The sequence below is a fragment of the Podarcis raffonei genome, chromosome 5 (genome assembly GCF_027172205.1).
Source record: "Podarcis raffonei isolate rPodRaf1 chromosome 5, rPodRaf1.pri, whole genome shotgun sequence".
NCBI classification, from domain to species: Eukaryota; Metazoa; Chordata; class Lepidosauria; order Squamata; family Lacertidae; genus Podarcis; species Podarcis raffonei.
In genome coordinates, this window is record NC_070606.1 from 4,499,425 (window position 1) to 4,515,928 (window position 16,504).

Sequence of the window (16,504 nt, forward strand, 5' to 3'; positions counted from 1 at the left end):
AAGCTCCTGAGGCTTCCAGCCATGAAGGATTGTAATAGAAGAGACCCCCCTCTCCCCCCCCAAATAACTTTGGATATGTTTGCAGATACGTTGGTGGTGAGATGCCTGCAGCCATGTGGCTGCAATTCCTGCTTGGAGACTCCAAGGCAGCGGCTCCAAGCAGCAGCGCCATTAGATCAGGATGGCTTGCTGTAGGTCAGGCAGCGGCGGCAAACCACTACATACAATGCATGCGTGGTGTCACATGCATGCACTGTATGTAGTGATGCCACGTGTGCGCAGCCAGTGGTTTGCCCCGCCCTGGGTGTCAGTTAGCCTTTGTTCGCCTTCCTGGACTGAGCATGTGCTTAGGATTGAATGGCTCAGTCCTACCTCATAATAGGAAGACAAAATAGGATTACTTGCCCCCAGTAGGAGGAGAGGCAGACAAGTGAGGCATTATGGGTGGGTCCTATGGGTTCTCAGGTGTCTTTAATTACCGTATTTTTCGCACTATAGGACGCACTTTTTCCCCTCCAAAAATGAAGGAGAAATGTGTGTGCGTCCTATGGTGCGAATGCAGGCTTTCGCTGAAGCCTGGAGAGCGAGAGGGGTCGGTGCGCACCGACCCCTCTCGCTCTCCAGGCTTCAGGAGAGCCCCACCGCCAGCCCCACAAGCTCGGGGGACAGCGGGGAGGCGGAACGCCGCCATCCCGCTGTCCCCCGACTTGGTTAGAAGGCTGGCGGGGGGGAGAAGCCTGCTTCTCCCCGTCGCCAGCCCCGCAAACTCGGGGGACAGCGGGAGAGGCGCAGCGCGCCATCCCGCTGTCTCCCGACATGGTTTGGAGGCTGGCGGAGGGCTTCCTCCTCCCCCAGCCCCGCAAGCTCCCAGAGAGATGCCAAAGCTGCGCGCAGCTTCGGCATGGCTCTGGGTCCCGTTCTGGGGGAGGGGGAAGCTCGGGCTTCCCCCGCCCCAGCCCCGCGCCTGGGGGGGAAATAACTTTTTTCCCCTTTATTTCCGCCCCCCAAATCTAGGTGCGTCCTATGGACCGGTGCGTCCTATAGTGCGAAAAATACGGTACTTAATCAGTTTGTTTCATATGGCATCCTATTGGCTTTCCTGTGGCACGTTTGCCAGTGCTCAGTTTGGAGGTTGCTGCTTTTGGGGCCTTTCAAAGCAATTTAATATGCATAAACATATGGCGTTGGGTTCATGCCTCCTTCCTACACTGGTGCCTTCCAGTAGTGTCTTCCTCTTGGCTTGCTTTCCTATGTTGATGCTCAGGATTGCAACCAACTGGTGCATACAGAGGCTATACAGCGTCTGCAGGCGAGCTGCCATTTTGTTTTTCCGGTTCCTGTAATGCCTTGGGTTCATAGAGGATGTATGTATGTTCCAATATGGTAGCCCTTACTATTAAAGACATCTCCTGTTTTAGCATTTGCATGAATATGATAGCGATGGCAATGGCATAGTTCTGAAAAGAGACCTGAAGGACATCCTGTATAGATACAACATCCCCACAAACCCAAAAGAACTTGACAAACTTTGGGCAAGGTAAGAATGTTCTAGTCGTATCCTCCCCCCTCCCCCTTGCCGGCTTCATCTGTGGACTCTGAGTGCAGGAGTGGCAAACATCTGGCCCTCCAGTTATCCCTTGATCCCAGCTCTCATCAGCCCAGCCAGCATGGCCAGTGGTCAGGGAAGATGGGCACTGTAGTCCACCAACATTTGGAGAGCCACAGGTTGGCCAGCCCTGTTTTGGTGACTGGTGCTGAAAAGAGAGTTGCTTGCGATGAAGTCTAAGTGCTGATTTCAGATAGAAGAACCTAATGAAAATGGCCACGTCTCCATATTTCTTATTCTGGGTTTTCATCCCTACTGCTTCCCATAGTGTTTTGTGGTGGGTTTTTACATTATTATTATTATTGGATCTACAAAGGAATTGGGTCAGAAATGGCTATGGCTACCCAGCAACTCCCTCCGCCTTGACTGTCTTCAGCCACTACTAGCCTGACCAGCCCTGTTCCACGCATGACCCATCAAGCAGAATCCAACCTACCATCCTGGTTCAGAGTTTTTCCAGGTGCTTGGCAACCACCCTGCTTTTGCAGTCCCAAGGAGAGAGCGATAAAGAGGAAGCTAATTTAGCTCCCAGCAGCCACAATACCTGGAGGGTGGGCTGCATTCAACCTGGTGGGTCACAAGGCCTCGGTCCAGTATACCTGAAGGAGCGTCTCCACCCCCATCATTCTGCCCGGACACTGAGGTCCAGTGCCGAGGGCCTTCTGGCGGTTCCCTCATTGCGAGAAGCAAAGCTACAGGGAACCAGGCAGAGGGCCTTCTCGGTAGTGGCGCCCGCCCTGTGGAACGCCCTTCCAGCAGATGTCAAAGAGATAAACAACTACCTGACATTCAGAAGACATCTTAAGGCAGCCCTGTTCAGGGAAGTTTTTAACGTGTGATATTTTACTGTATTTTTGGTTTTTATGGAAGCCGCCCAGAGTGGCTGGGGAGGCCCAGCCAGATGGGCGGGGTATAAATAATAAATTATTATTATTATTATTATTATTATTATTATTATGTACAGGACCCATTACGTTACATAATTATGTTACGTAAAATTAAATGGCATTATACAGCGAGTGGCATGCGGGGCATCTGTAAGCAGATTGCAGCAGGAGAAGTAGACTGTGGCAAAGTATATAGTATCTTCTAATTCTCAGCTGTTATTCTTTTTTTTTAAAAAAAAGATGTTTCTAGTCTTCATATTTACAGAAAAGAGTAAAAAGAAAACCACCGAACAACAACCGAGTGGCTGTTCGGTTTTCTAGTTGCAGCCACATTGAGCTTTTTACAAGGCAGCCCAAAATGTTTGAAATAAATGAATAAAATATCACTTTGAAACTATTTTATTGTCACCAGATAGTGACCTGTAAAACAGCACCTATAAAAAGATCTGGAGGTTTTTTTATAATAATAAAAAAGAAAAGAAAAGAAAACAGTTCTGTTTCAAGCAGTTGTTTGCTCCAAATGTCTCCAGAAACATGCTGATTCCATTAGTAAATGTAGTTGCACAGATGCATGCACAAACCCTACAGAAGGTCTACACTATGTAATATTTGTGAGGTAACATATACATATACATTCCGTTTCATATGTGCACATACATATAAGACAGCTGTAAAGAGCCAGTCACCTGGTCATTTTTGGTGACTGAGAGCTGCAGGAGACTAGGCAATGAAGCTTTGATTCTCTTCCCCCCCCTTTCTGCAAGCCACATGTGACTGGCATAAACATACGTTGGCAGGCATGCTAGCATGTATACAGGGGGTGCTAACTTACCATATTTTTCACCCTATAGGACACACTTTTTCCCCTCCAAAAATGAAGGGGAAATGTGTGTGCGTCCTATGGGGCGAATGCAGGCTTTCGCTGAAGCCTGGAGAGCGAGGGGGGTCGGTGCGCACCGACCCCTCTCGCTCTCCAGGCTTCAGGAAGCTATCCGCTAGCCGTGGGAGACGCAGCTCTCCCATGGCTAGTGGGAGCGCTTGCCTGCACCCAGAAGCTTGGGGCACGCTGAGCTCAGCACACCCCAAGCTTCGGGCTTCGCGCAGCGCTCCGCTAGCCGTGGGAGAGCCCCGCAAAGTCGCGCGGCTCTCCCACGGCTAGCGGATAGCAGCCTGTTCTGGGGGCTGGGGTTGGGGGAAGCTCGGGCTTCCCCCGCCCCAGCCCCGCACCTGGGGGGGAAATAATTTTTTTTTTCTTTATTTCCCCCCCAAAAAACTAGGTGCGTCCTATGGGCCAGTGCGAAAAATACGGTAAGTAATTTGCAAGTCTGCTGCAGCGAGAGTAAGAATTCCCCAAACCTCCCTTACTTGCCTGCATACCAGTAGCGCACAGGTTTTCAGAGAACAGCCCACATACAGAAACACCCAGTGCTTTTTTCTTGGGGGTTCTCAAAGGGTACGCAGTACCAGCACCCCCCATCCCCACCCTGAAATGTTAAAAGTATGGCATTTACTGTAACAATTTCATGGTGAGTACCAGCACCCTTTTTCAAAAGAAAGAAAGGGAAGCATGTCTCCAGATCAAAGCAATGGAGTTAGGGTTGATTGCTGTTTGAAGAGAGATTTTATTTATTTATTGAAGACCTACAAGCCAAGAATAGCAACAAAACATAAAAACTCCAATAAGAAGAACAATTATTGGAAAAAGGAACCCACCTAATAAAGTTTTTAAAACTATTTCAGGGAGCTTTTCTCTGGAGCTGTAGGGCAGCCTCAACACACTGCTGCTCTCTGGTTATTTACATTAAATTAAAAATTACCTCGAAAAGTGTTCAACCAAGAAGTGATGCATAATGTAGGTATCGAATCTGACAAGATACCGTGAGATTGTTCCTCACTTTATGAGGAACCTGACAAGCTTTTAACAGATAGGCACTTTTTATTTTGAAAGGTGGGAACAGATACAGGGGGATTTTGGGGTGTTGTTTTTTTTTTGCTAGTCTCTGTTAAGACTCATTCTGTCACAAACTGGAGCATAAGAGTTATGATAGATGGATAGATGGATGGATGGATAGATAGATAGATACTGAGGCCTCACAGAGTCACTGATGGATGCATCAGAATTGTTAAGAGAGAGAGTTCCTAGTGAACCTCAGCATAATACGCACACAAACCAAGACACCTCATCCACTTGAACAATCTGGAAGTGGGACATTTCTGCATCACTTCCCCATCCCCTGCAAAAGAAAAAGAATTTGATGTATATGCCAAAAATGATGAAACTCCTCCCACGGTTGCTAGGAATCTGACATTTGCCTTGCATAGCCTGAGACACAATAATAATAAAAAAGACATTTGCATTTTTCTCCCCAGAAACAGGTGGCATGGTAGCCCCGTTACTGCCTCTCCCTGCCCCCGATTAGCACAGTGTGGGGGGGGGAAGGGGGGCATGAGTTCATTGGCACTGACCCCGTCTGCACTGTTGCACCAGCCTCCTCATGGTAGCCCTGTTACTGCCTCTCCCTGCCCCCGATTAGCACAGTGTGGGGGGAAGGGGGGCATGAGTTCATTGGCACTGACCCCGTCTGCACTGTTGCACCAGCCTCCTCATGGTAGCCCTGTTACTGCCTCTCCCTGCCCCCGATTAGCACAGTGTGGGGGGAAGGGGGGCATGAGTTCATTGGCACTGACCCCGTCTGCACTGTTGCACCAGCCTCCTCATGGTAGCCCTGTTACTGCCTCTCCCTGCCCCCGATTAGCACAGTGTGGGGGGAAGGGGGGCATGAGTTCATTGGCACTGACCCCGTCTGCACTGTTGCACCAGCCTCCTCATGGTAGCCCTGTTACTGCCTCTCCCTGCCCCCGATTAGCACAGTGGGGGGGGAAGGGGGGCATGAGTTCATTGGCACTGACCCCGTCTGCACTGTTGCACCAGCCTCCTCATGGTAGCCCTGTTACTGCCTCTCCCTGCCCCCGATTAGCACAGTGGGGGGGGAAGGGGGGCATGAGTTCATTGGCACTGACCCCGTCTGCACTGTTGCACCAGCCTCCTCATGGTAGCCCTGTTACTGCCTCTCCCTGCCCCCGATTAGCACAGTGTGGGGGGGGGGAAGGGGGGCATGAGTTCATTGGCACTGACCCCGTCTGCACTGTTGCACCAGCCTCCTCATGGTAGCCCTGTTACTGCCTCTCCCTGCCCCCGATTAGCACAGTGTGGGGGGAAGGGGGGCATGAGTTCATTGGCACTGACCCCGTCTGCACTGTTGCACCAGCCTCCTCATGGTAGCCCTGTTACTGCCTCTCCCTGCCCCCGATTAGCACAGTGGGGGGGGAAGGGGGGCATGAGTTCATTGGCACTGACCCCGTCTGCACTGTTGCACCAGCCTCCTCATGGTAGCCCTGTTACTGCCTCTCCCTGCCCCCGATTAGCACAGTGTGGGGGGGGAAGGGGGGCATGAGTTCATTGGCACTGACCCCGTCTGCACTGTTGCACCAGCCTCCTCATGGTAGCCCTGTTACTGCCTCTCCCTGCCCCCGATTAGCACAGTGGGGGGGGAAGGGGGGCATGAGTTCATTGGCACTGACCCCGTCTGCACTGTTGCACCAGCCTCCTCATGGTAGCCCTGTTACTGCCTCTCCCTGCCCCCGATTAGCACAGTGTGGGGGGGGGAAGGGGGGCATGAGTTCATTGGCACTGACCCCGTCTGCACTGTTGCACCAGCCTCCTCATGGTAGCCCTGTTACTGCCTCTCCCTGCCCCCGATTAGCACAGTGTGGGGGGAAGGGGGGCATGAGTTCATTGGCACTGACCCCGTCTGCACTGTTGCACCAGCCTCCTCATGGTAGCCCTGTTACTGCCTCTCCCTGCCCCCGATTAGCACAGTGTGGGGGGGGGGAAGGGGGGCATGAGTTCATTGGCACTGACCCCGTCTGCACTGTTGCACCAGCCTCCTCATGGTAGCCCTGTTACTGCCTCTCCCTGCCCCCGATTAGCACAGTGTGGGGGGAAGGGGGGCATGAGTTCATTGGCACTGACCCCGTCTGCACTGTTGCACCAGCCTCCTCATGGTAGCCCTGTTACTGCCTCTCCCTGCCCCCGATTAGCACAGTGGGGGGGGAAGGGGGGCATGAGTTCATTGGCACTGACCCCGTCTGCACTGTTGCACCAGCCTCCTCATGGTAGCCCTGTTACTGCCTCTCCCTGCCCCCGATTAGCACAGTGGGGGGGGGAAGGGGGGCATGAGTTCATTGGCACTGACCCCGTCTGCACTGTTGCACCAGCCTCCTCATGGTAGCCCTGTTACTGCCTCTCCCTGCCCCCGATTAGCACAGTGGGGGGGGGAAGGGGGGCATGAGTTCATTGGCACTGACCCCGTCTGCACTGTTGCACCAGCCTCCTCATGGTAGCCCTGTTACTGCCTCTCCCTGCCCCCGATTAGCACAGTGGGGGGGGAAGGGGGAGGTGGGGCATGAGTTCATTGGCACTGACCCCGTCTGCACTGTTGCACCAGCCTCCTCATGGTAGCCCTGTTACTGCCTCTCCCTGCCCCCGATTAGCACAGTGGGGGGGGAAGGGGGAGGTGGGGCATGAGTTCATTGGCACTGACCCCGTCTGCACTGTTGCACCAGCCTCCTCATGGTAGCCCTGTTACTGCCTCTCCCTGCCCCCGATTAGCACAGTGGGGGGGGAAGGGGGAGGTGGGGCATGAGTTCATTGGCACTGACCCCGTCTGCACTGTTGCACCAGCCTCCTCATGGTAGCCCTGTTACTGCCTCTCCCTGCCCCCGATTAGCACAGTGTGGGGGGAAGGGGGGCATGAGTTCATTGGCACTGACCCCGTCTGCACTGTTGCACCAGCCTCCTCATGGTAGCCCTGTTACTGCCTCTCCCTGCCCCCGATTAGCACAGTGTGGGGGGAAGGGGGGCATGAGTTCATTGGCACTGACCCCGTCTGCACTGTTGCACCAGCCTCCTCATGGTAGCCCTGTTACTGCCTCTCCCTGCCCCCGATTAGCACAGTGGGGGGGGAAGGGGGGCATGAGTTCATTGGCACTGACCCCGTCTGCACTGTTGCACCAGCCTCCTCATGGTAGCCCTGTTACTGCCTCTCCCTGCCCCCGATTAGCACAGTGTGGGGGGAAGGGGGGCATGAGTTCATTGGCACTGACCCCGTCTGCACTGTTGCACCAGCCTCCTCATGGTAGCCCTGTTACTGCCTCTCCCTGCCCCCGATTAGCACAGTGTGGGGGGGGGGGGAAGGGGGGCATGAGTTCATTGGCACTGACCCCGTCTGCACTGTTGCACCAGCCTCCTCATGGTAGCCCTGTTACTGCCTCTCCCTGCCCCCGATTAGCACAGTGGGGGGGGAAGGGGGAGGTGGGGCATGAGTTCATTGGCACTGACCCCGTCTGCACTGTTGCACCAGCCTCCTCATGGTAGCCCTGTTACTGCCTCTCCCTGCCCCCGATTAGCACAGTGGGGGGGGAAGGGGGAGGTGGGGCATGAGTTCATTGGCACTGACCCCGTCTGCACTGTTGCACCAGCCTCCTCATGGTAGCCCTGTTACTGCCTCTCCCTGCCCCCGATTAGCACAGTGGGGGGGGAAGGGGGAGGTGGGGCATGAGTTCATTGGCACTGACCCCGTCTGCACTGTTGCACCAGCCTCCTCATGGTAGCCCTGTTACTGCCTCTCCCTGCCCCCGATTAGCACAGTGGGGGGGGAAGGGGGAGGTGGGGCATGAGTTCATTGGCACTGACCCCGTCTGCACTGTTGCACCAGCCTCCTCATGGTAGCCCTGTTACTGCCTCTCCCTGCCCCCGATTAGCACAGTGGGGGGGGGGAAGGGGGGCATGAGTTCATTGGCACTGACCCCGTCTGCACTGTTGCACCAGCCTCCTCATGGTAGCCCTGTTACTGCCTCTCCCTGCCCCCGATTAGCACAGTGGGGGGGGAAGGGGGGCATGAGTTCATTGGCACTGACCCCGTCTGCACTGTTGCACCAGCCTCCTCATGGTAGCCCCGTTACTGCCTCTCCCTGCCCCCGATTAGCACAGTGGGGGGGGAAGGGGGAGGTGGGGCATGAGTTCATTGGCACTGACCCCGTCTGCACTGTTGCACCAGCCTCCTCATGGTAGCCCTGTTACTGCCTCTCCCTGCCCCCGATTAGCACAGTGTGGGGGGGGGGAGGGGGGCATGAGTTCATTGGCACTGACCCCGTCTGCACTGTTGCACCAGCCTCCTCATGGTAGCCCCGTTACTGCCTCTCCCTGCCCCCGATTAGCACAGTGGGGGGGGAAGGGGGAGGTGGGGCATGAGTTCATTGGCACTGACCCCGTCTGCACTGTTGCACCAGCCTCCTCATGGTAGCCCTGTTACTGCCTCTCCCTGCCCCCGATTAGCACAGTGTGGGGGGGGGGGAAGGGGGGCATGAGTTCATTGGCACTGACCCCGTCTGCACTGTTGCACCAGCCTCCTCATGGTAGCCCTGTTACTGCCTCTCCCTGCCCCCGATTAGCACAGTGTGGGGGGGGGGAAGGGGGGCATGAGTTCATTGGCACTGACCCCGTCTGCACTGTTGCACCAGCCTCCTCATGGTAGCCCTGTTACTGCCTCTCCCTGCCCCCGATTAGCACAGTGTGGGGGGGGGGGAAGGGGGGCATGAGTTCATTGGCACTGACCCCGTCTGCACTGTTGCACCAGCCTCCTCATGGTAGCCCTGTTACTGCCTCTCCCTGCCCCCGATTAGCACAGTGTGGGGGGAAGGGGGGCATGAGTTCATTGGCACTGACCCCGTCTGCACTGTTGCACCAGCCTCCTCATGGTAGCCCTGTTACTGCCTCTCCCTGCCCCCGATTAGCACAGTGGGGGGGGAAGGGGGGCATGAGTTCATTGGCACTGACCCCGTCTGCACTGTTGCACCAGCCTCCTCATGGTAGCCCTGTTACTGCCTCTCCCTGCCCCCGATTAGCACAGTGGGGGGGGGGGAAGGGGGGCATGAGTTCATTGGCACTGACCCCGTCTGCACTGTTGCACCAGCCTCCTCATGGTAGCCCTGTTACTGCCTCTCCCTGCCCCCGATTAGCACAGTGGGGGGGGGGAAGGGGGGCATGAGTTCATTGGCACTGACCCCGTCTGCACTGTTGCACCAGCCTCCTCATGGTAGCCCTGTTACTGCCTCTCCCTGCCCCCGATTAGCACAGTGTGGGGGGGGGGAGGTGGGGCATGAGTTCATTGGCACTGACCCCGTCTGCACTGTTGCACCAGCCTCCTCATGGTAGCCCCGTTACTGCCTCTCCCTGCCCCCGATTAGCACAGTGTGGGGGGGGGGAGGTGGGGCATGAGTTCATTGGCACTGACCCCGTCTGCACTGTTGCACCAGCCTCCTCATGGTAGCCCTGTTACTGCCTCTCCCTGCCCCCGATTAGCACAGTGTGGGGGGGGGGAAGGGGGGCATGAGTTCATTGGCACTGACCCCGTCTGCACTGTTGCACCAGCCTCCTCATGGTAGCCCCGTTACTGCCTCTCCCTGCCCCCGATTAGCACAGTGGGGGGGGAAGGGGGAGGTGGGGCATGAGTTCATTGGCACTGACCCCGTCTGCACTGTTGCACCAGCCTCCTCATGGTAGCCCTGTTACTGCCTCTCCCTGCCCCCGATTAGCACAGTGTGGGGGGGGGGAGGGGGGCATGAGTTCATTGGCACTGACCCCGTCTGCACTGTTGCACCAGCCTCCTCATGGTAGCCCCGTTACTGCCTCTCCCTGCCCCCGATTAGCACAGTGGGGGGGGAAGGGGGAGGTGGGGCATGAGTTCATTGGCACTGACCCCGTCTGCACTGTTGCACCAGCCTCCTCATGGTAGCCCTGTTACTGCCTCTCCCTGCCCCCGATTAGCACAGTGTGGGGGGGGGGAAGGGGGGCATGAGTTCATTGGCACTGACCCCGTCTGCACTGTTGCACCAGCCTCCTCATGGTAGCCCTGTTACTGCCTCTCCCTGCCCCCGATTAGCACAGTGTGTGGGGGGGGAAGGGGGGCATGAGTTCATTGGCACTGACCCCGTCTGCACTGTTGCACCAGCCTCCTCATGGTAGCCCTGTTACTGCCTCTCCCTGCCCCCGATTAGCACAGTGTGGGGGGGGGGAAGGGGGGCATGAGTTCATTGGCACTGACCCCGTCTGCACTGTTGCACCAGCCTCCTCATGGTAGCCCTGTTACTGCCTCTCCCTGCCCCCGATTAGCACAGTGTGGGGGGAAGGGGGGCATGAGTTCATTGGCACTGACCCCGTCTGCACTGTTGCACCAGCCTCCTCATGGTAGCCCTGTTACTGCCTCTCCCTGCCCCCGATTAGCACAGTGGGGGGGGAAGGGGGGCATGAGTTCATTGGCACTGACCCCGTCTGCACTGTTGCACCAGCCTCCTCATGGTAGCCCTGTTACTGCCTCTCCCTGCCCCCGATTAGCACAGTGGGGGGGGGGAAGGGGGGCATGAGTTCATTGGCACTGACCCCGTCTGCACTGTTGCACCAGCCTCCTCATGGTAGCCCTGTTACTGCCTCTCCCTGCCCCCGATTAGCACAGTGGGGGGGGGGGAAGGGGGGCATGAGTTCATTGGCACTGACCCCGTCTGCACTGTTGCACCAGCCTCCTCATGGTAGCCCTGTTACTGCCTCTCCCTGCCCCCGATTAGCACAGTGTGGGGGGGGGGAGGTGGGGCATGAGTTCATTGGCACTGACCCCGTCTGCACTGTTGCACCAGCCTCCTCATGGTAGCCCCGTTACTGCCTCTCCCTGCCCCCGATTAGCACAGTGTGGGGGGGGGGAGGTGGGGCATGAGTTCATTGGCACTGACCCCGTCTGCACTGTTGCACCAGCCTCCTCATGGTAGCCCTGTTACTGCCTCTCCCTGCCCCCGATTAGCACAGTGTGGGGGGGGGGAAGGGGGGCATGAGTTCATTGGCACTGACCCCGTCTGCACTGTTGCACCAGCCTCCTCATGGTAGCCCTGTTACTGCCTCTCCCTGCCCCCGATTAGCACAGTGTGGGGGGGGGGAAGGGGGGCATGAGTTCATTGGCACTGACCCCGTCTGCACTGTTGCACCAGCCTCCTCATTTTCCACAGGCTGGGGAGGCAAAGGACTCCAGGAGGCTCCGCATGCAACTTAGAATCCTGCTTTCCATTCAACGTTTCCATGTTTGGAATATATACTTGAACATGCCCTCCCATGTTTGTTCATGAGTAGCCTAGCCTCTCTACCTGCAGCTGGCTTGCCCTCCTGAGAAATGGAGGGCAGTGAATCAGGCAGTGGGGGCGTCACAGGTGGGGCGGAACCCAAGGAGTCCCTCGCATGGGAGGTGAGGGGATATCTGAATAGACTGGTTTGTACTCCAAAGAGCTTAAGGTACTTTCAGGCTGCCCACGTAGGCAAAGCAGGACCGGCCCACTCATGAGGCAAGGGGAGGCAACTGCCTCAGGCAGCAGGAACCACGGGGGCAGCAGATCCAGTCTCCAAGAAACGCATTGCCTGCTGCTCCTCTGACATATTCCTTGGAGGCCTAACCTGCTGCCTTCTCAGTAGAGCCCCCCCCCCCGCCTCTACAGCAGCGTCTTAGTGGATAGGAGGTGCTGGTCTCCTCCCACCCCCAGGGAGGAAATGGCGGGGGCTGCCTTCTGGGGTCTCTGGGGCTCTGTATCCACCCAGCATGATTTGGAGTGGGCCACTTTCCCCAGGACAGCCTTTGATTCCCAGTTCAACCAACGTATAAGGTTGATTTCACACACACACACACACACACACACACACACACACACACACAGTTCCCACTGTACACCCCTGCTACATTTTTAAAAGTGGTTTAAGACCCAGATGTATATTGCCTTGAATTCAAAGTGTGTTGACTGTATGGTTTATTTCCTAGCCATGATTCATCACTGAATTATTTTCTACTCCATTGCTTTTCAGTTTCTTTCCTTATTCCTTAAGGATGTCTTGTGCCCGTGCGTCTTTAGCATTAAGCCATCTGCTACATATGCTCTACTTTAGATAACTTGAAAACAAAAATTCAACTTCCCATGTTATTAAATAAAGCTATTGCAATCAACATGGAAAATGTTTGAAGTGGAAAATGAATGGAAATTAGATACGTATGGAAAATTAGAATAGAAACTATTGTATAGAATATATAGAATAGAGTAATAGAATATTAAAGTGCAAAATTGCATCAGTATTTTTGAAAATTGGAATGGAGCCCACAGAAAATTGTTATCTCAGAAGGCATGCATTATATATACAGTCTTTGGCCAAATGTTTAAGCAGTCTCAAGTCTGAATTTTAAGTATTCAGAATTGCAGTGAAAATCACTGTGTCATATACCACTCAGAAAGTACATTTCCTCAGGGAACTCTTTCCATACCGATTTGTTTGCCAAACAACCCTTGCATTTTGCAGAGGGATTATGGGTTGCATAGTGTTGCATAGTATAAAGTACAGCTGTCAAGCTTAAATATTTATTTACAACAAAATCATAATCTTCTTTTAAAGGGTCACAACCCTCCAATATCTGGAGCTAATTCCGAGAATGGTTCTACGCTACTGTGGACAGGAGATACTATTTTATTGCTCTTGATTCTTGTTGCTATCGTTTCTTATATTTTGAAAGCTGCCCTGTCAGTTCTTAGCTCTAAAAGCACTGACAGACCTGGGGCCTCAAATTTCAGCGGCACCCGGTGCAATGCCAAAATTACCCTCCCCTCCTGGCCTCTTACCTTTTACATAATGGTTGCGGTGCCACCGAGGCTCTGCACCCAGTGCCACCGAACATGTTGTGCTCCTCTGAATCCGCTTCTGCTAAAATGCAGCCCCCAAACATTTTAAATAAACAGATGAGTGCCAGGTGGTTGGGGGTGCTGGTGAAGGGAAAGGTGGACGAGAGAAGTGGCATGAGGTTGGCAGGCAGCTGAAGGGCAGGAACTGGGCTAAACAACGAGTTATGACTGCTGGTCTTAATGGGGCTGAGTCTTGATTAAATCAGGCGGGTTTTAGGTTCTACGTATCCACACAGAATTTGAAAAAAATATTATCAGGCATGAGTTAGGCTTCTACTTGATGCTGTTGATAGATCATCCCTGCAAAATCTAGATGGGTATGGAATATTTCAATGCAACATTTATTTCCTAATGTGCGTCCCCTGCATATTCCTCCAAGGAGGAATCGAACTACAGTGCTCAAGAGCTAGGGATGTTCTGCGCTGAGCCTGCAAAGCCTATTTCTTATGAAAATAAATATGTCTTTCCCTGGACTTTAAAAGGTATGATCCGAATGCAAAGGGTTACCTTACACATCAAGAATTCTTGCAAAAATTGGGCATAGAGAATGCAACTGTTGACACCGGCCTGAACAGGCAGTTTGTGGCAGACAACTATGTACGCTTTATGGATCATTACAAAAGGGAAGAAAAGAAGCACATTGACATCAATGAGATTATAAATAAGATCAGGTGAGTACATTACTTTCAAAGGGTGTGTTCTTCACAATGGAGAAACTCTGTCACTCACTTAGCTATCTTGATGCTGCATTTTCCCCAGTTTCAACAAGGTCCATGCAGCGGTTAATCTCCCCACCCTCCACCAGCTGAAAACTCTGGTGTGTGTCCAGGGAAAAGTGGAAAGCTTGCATGTCCCAGCTCCTTCATCAAAATGTATCTATCTTTGAGGGTGGCAGTAATGGAAGAAGGGATCTCTTTATCATTCCTGATAGCCTCTTCTTTGTTCCCTTCTGAAATAACACCAGTTTCTCACGGAGCAGAGCCTAAAAGCTCTTTATGTGCTGCTCTTTCAGTTTCATCCTAAATGTTTTGTAGAGCATGTTCATTATCTTACAGTTAAGAGACAGTTCAGCTGACAAAGGGGTCTAAAAAACTTAATATTCAAGAAGGGGGGGAAAATCTGGGTGTATAATTTTTCCTTTTGTTTTAACTCAAGAGGAACAAATACCCCAAATTAGAAACATTTGAACAGTGATTCTTCAGCACTTCAAGAGAAATACAAAACATTTGCAAGAGAAGATTGGGTGGTTGGTTTTATTTTATTTTATTTTATTTTTTGGCAGCCTAGCTGGATCCATAGTTTAAAACATATACTTGGTGCTCAATTTTACTGCCACAATTGGAATAATTACCGCTTGGCAACCGTTTACTCACAGTCCAAGAAACGGCTGAATGTCTCGATTTTCTAAAAATAAGGATAGAAAGAAAGGTTTTGATTGCCCTTTTTTGTTTTGATCTGTGAGGTATAAGTGGAAGATAGCAGCGATGATGAAAAGCTATCATTTCAGCTGTTTAGGCACGTCACACGAATCTGACAGGGATTCTAGATTGTTGCAGTTGACACGATCGTATTCCACATTTACATGATACTAAGAGGCTAAATATGCTGTCAAGGATCAGGACCTAATTACTGACGTTGGTGATAATAATACTTAAAACTTATATGCTGGATCTCAAGTGTTCGTAGCACTTCACTGACATTATGTTGGGCAGGCCGGTATTATTATTTCTGTATGCAAATGCCTCCCTCTTCTCTCTTTTCAACTGCTTTATGGCTCTTGAAGGGGAAGGGAAGTCTGACGTCCTGGGAGCAAATGCGTGAAAGGAAGCTGCCATTCTTCCCACGTGGCAACATTAATAGCTGGCCGGCATCACCAGGCTCTGGTCTCCTAGCTTTATTAAACTCAATACCACGAAGGCAAAGTTCTTCTCCTCATACTGAACGTTGCCCCACTTGCATTCTGAATCGGGGCTTCATAAATTGTTACCTGCAACACAGCATGCAACTCACTCACCCGTGTATTTAAGTCAAGGGTAGGCAAACTAAGGCCCGGGGGCCGGATGTGGCCCAATCGCCTTCTAAATCTGGCCTGTGGACGGTCCAGGAATCAGCGTGTTTTTACATGAGTAGAATGTGTCCTTTTATTTAAAATGCATCTCTGGGTTATTTGAGGGGCATAGGGATTTTTTTCAAAATATAGTCCGTCCGTCCCCCCAAGGTCTGTGAACTGGCCCCCTGCTGAAAAAGTTTGCTGACCCCTGGCTTAAGTGATTGACGTGTCACTTACTCTGCCGGTGGCTTATTGAGGCTCTGGGAAGCCACGTTACAGGGCTGGAAGTTAGGCTGCCTTTGGCTTGGTGAGTCATGCGTCTGAATTATACAAGCCGGTCCATTAGGATTTTTCCTTATCGGGAAAGCTAAACTGAGTGTTGGTTCTCTTTCAGGGACAAGTACCACGAATGCTCTCATGATTTCCACAAGGCCTTCTTGGAGCAGGATAAAAACAGAGAAGGCTGCATATCGGTGGGAAACCTCCGCAAGTTGCTGGAAGACTTTAACTGCTGCCTCGGCTATGAACAGTACAGTGAACTTCTATACAGGTTGTTATAATTGCCCCAGCTTTAATGGAGCTATCCTAGTTCAATACATTCCTGAGCTCATCTAACTATTCCTGCTCAATCAGTGGACTCTTGCTTTGATCTTAATGATCTTGATGACATATATGTCTGATTTATTTCGATACAGGTAAGCGTCAATCCTTGGTTGAGTAGGGTTTGAACTTCTCTTTCTGCAAAAGTATGTGATAGGTAGTAGACTTCACAAACACATTTTAATTTAAGATAGCTTTAGTCCCAGTGACCTTTTGTTCTACAAATAGCACACCTCCAGTGTTTGCACATCCTAACTGGTGTTCATCTGGTGCACCTGAAACAAATTTAAAAGTCCAAGGAATTGGAAAGTTCCCCATCTAGTACCATGACCAATTTTAGAAAACAAGTTGCTTTGTTTTTGTTTTAAGTATGTGAAAGCTAAAGAGAAAAACAGGTGAACAATACCATTGTTTTACAACAGTTTAAAAGGTAATGCTCTTGGTAACTGTGGCTGGTCCAATATGAAAAAATATTCCTTTTCTTACTCATTTTCTGTGATTGCGCAGCAATTATAATCTGTACTTACCGTACTTAAACTATTG

The 16,504-nt window shown here is 52.4% G+C and overlaps 1 protein-coding gene across 1 annotated transcript in view; it reads left to right on the top strand.

Moving 5' to 3' along the window:
- EFCAB6 (EF-hand calcium binding domain 6) overlaps nucleotides 1-16,504 on the top strand; it is a 115,291-nt gene that overhangs the window by 67,650 nt on the left and 31,137 nt on the right. Inside the window, exons 21-23 of the mRNA XM_053387653.1 lie at nucleotides 1,419-1,537; nucleotides 13,794-13,982; nucleotides 15,756-15,911. Coding sequence (XP_053243628.1) covers nucleotides 1,419-1,537; nucleotides 13,794-13,982; nucleotides 15,756-15,911 — 464 coding nt within the window. The remainder of the gene's footprint in view (nucleotides 1-1,418; nucleotides 1,538-13,793; nucleotides 13,983-15,755; nucleotides 15,912-16,504) is intronic.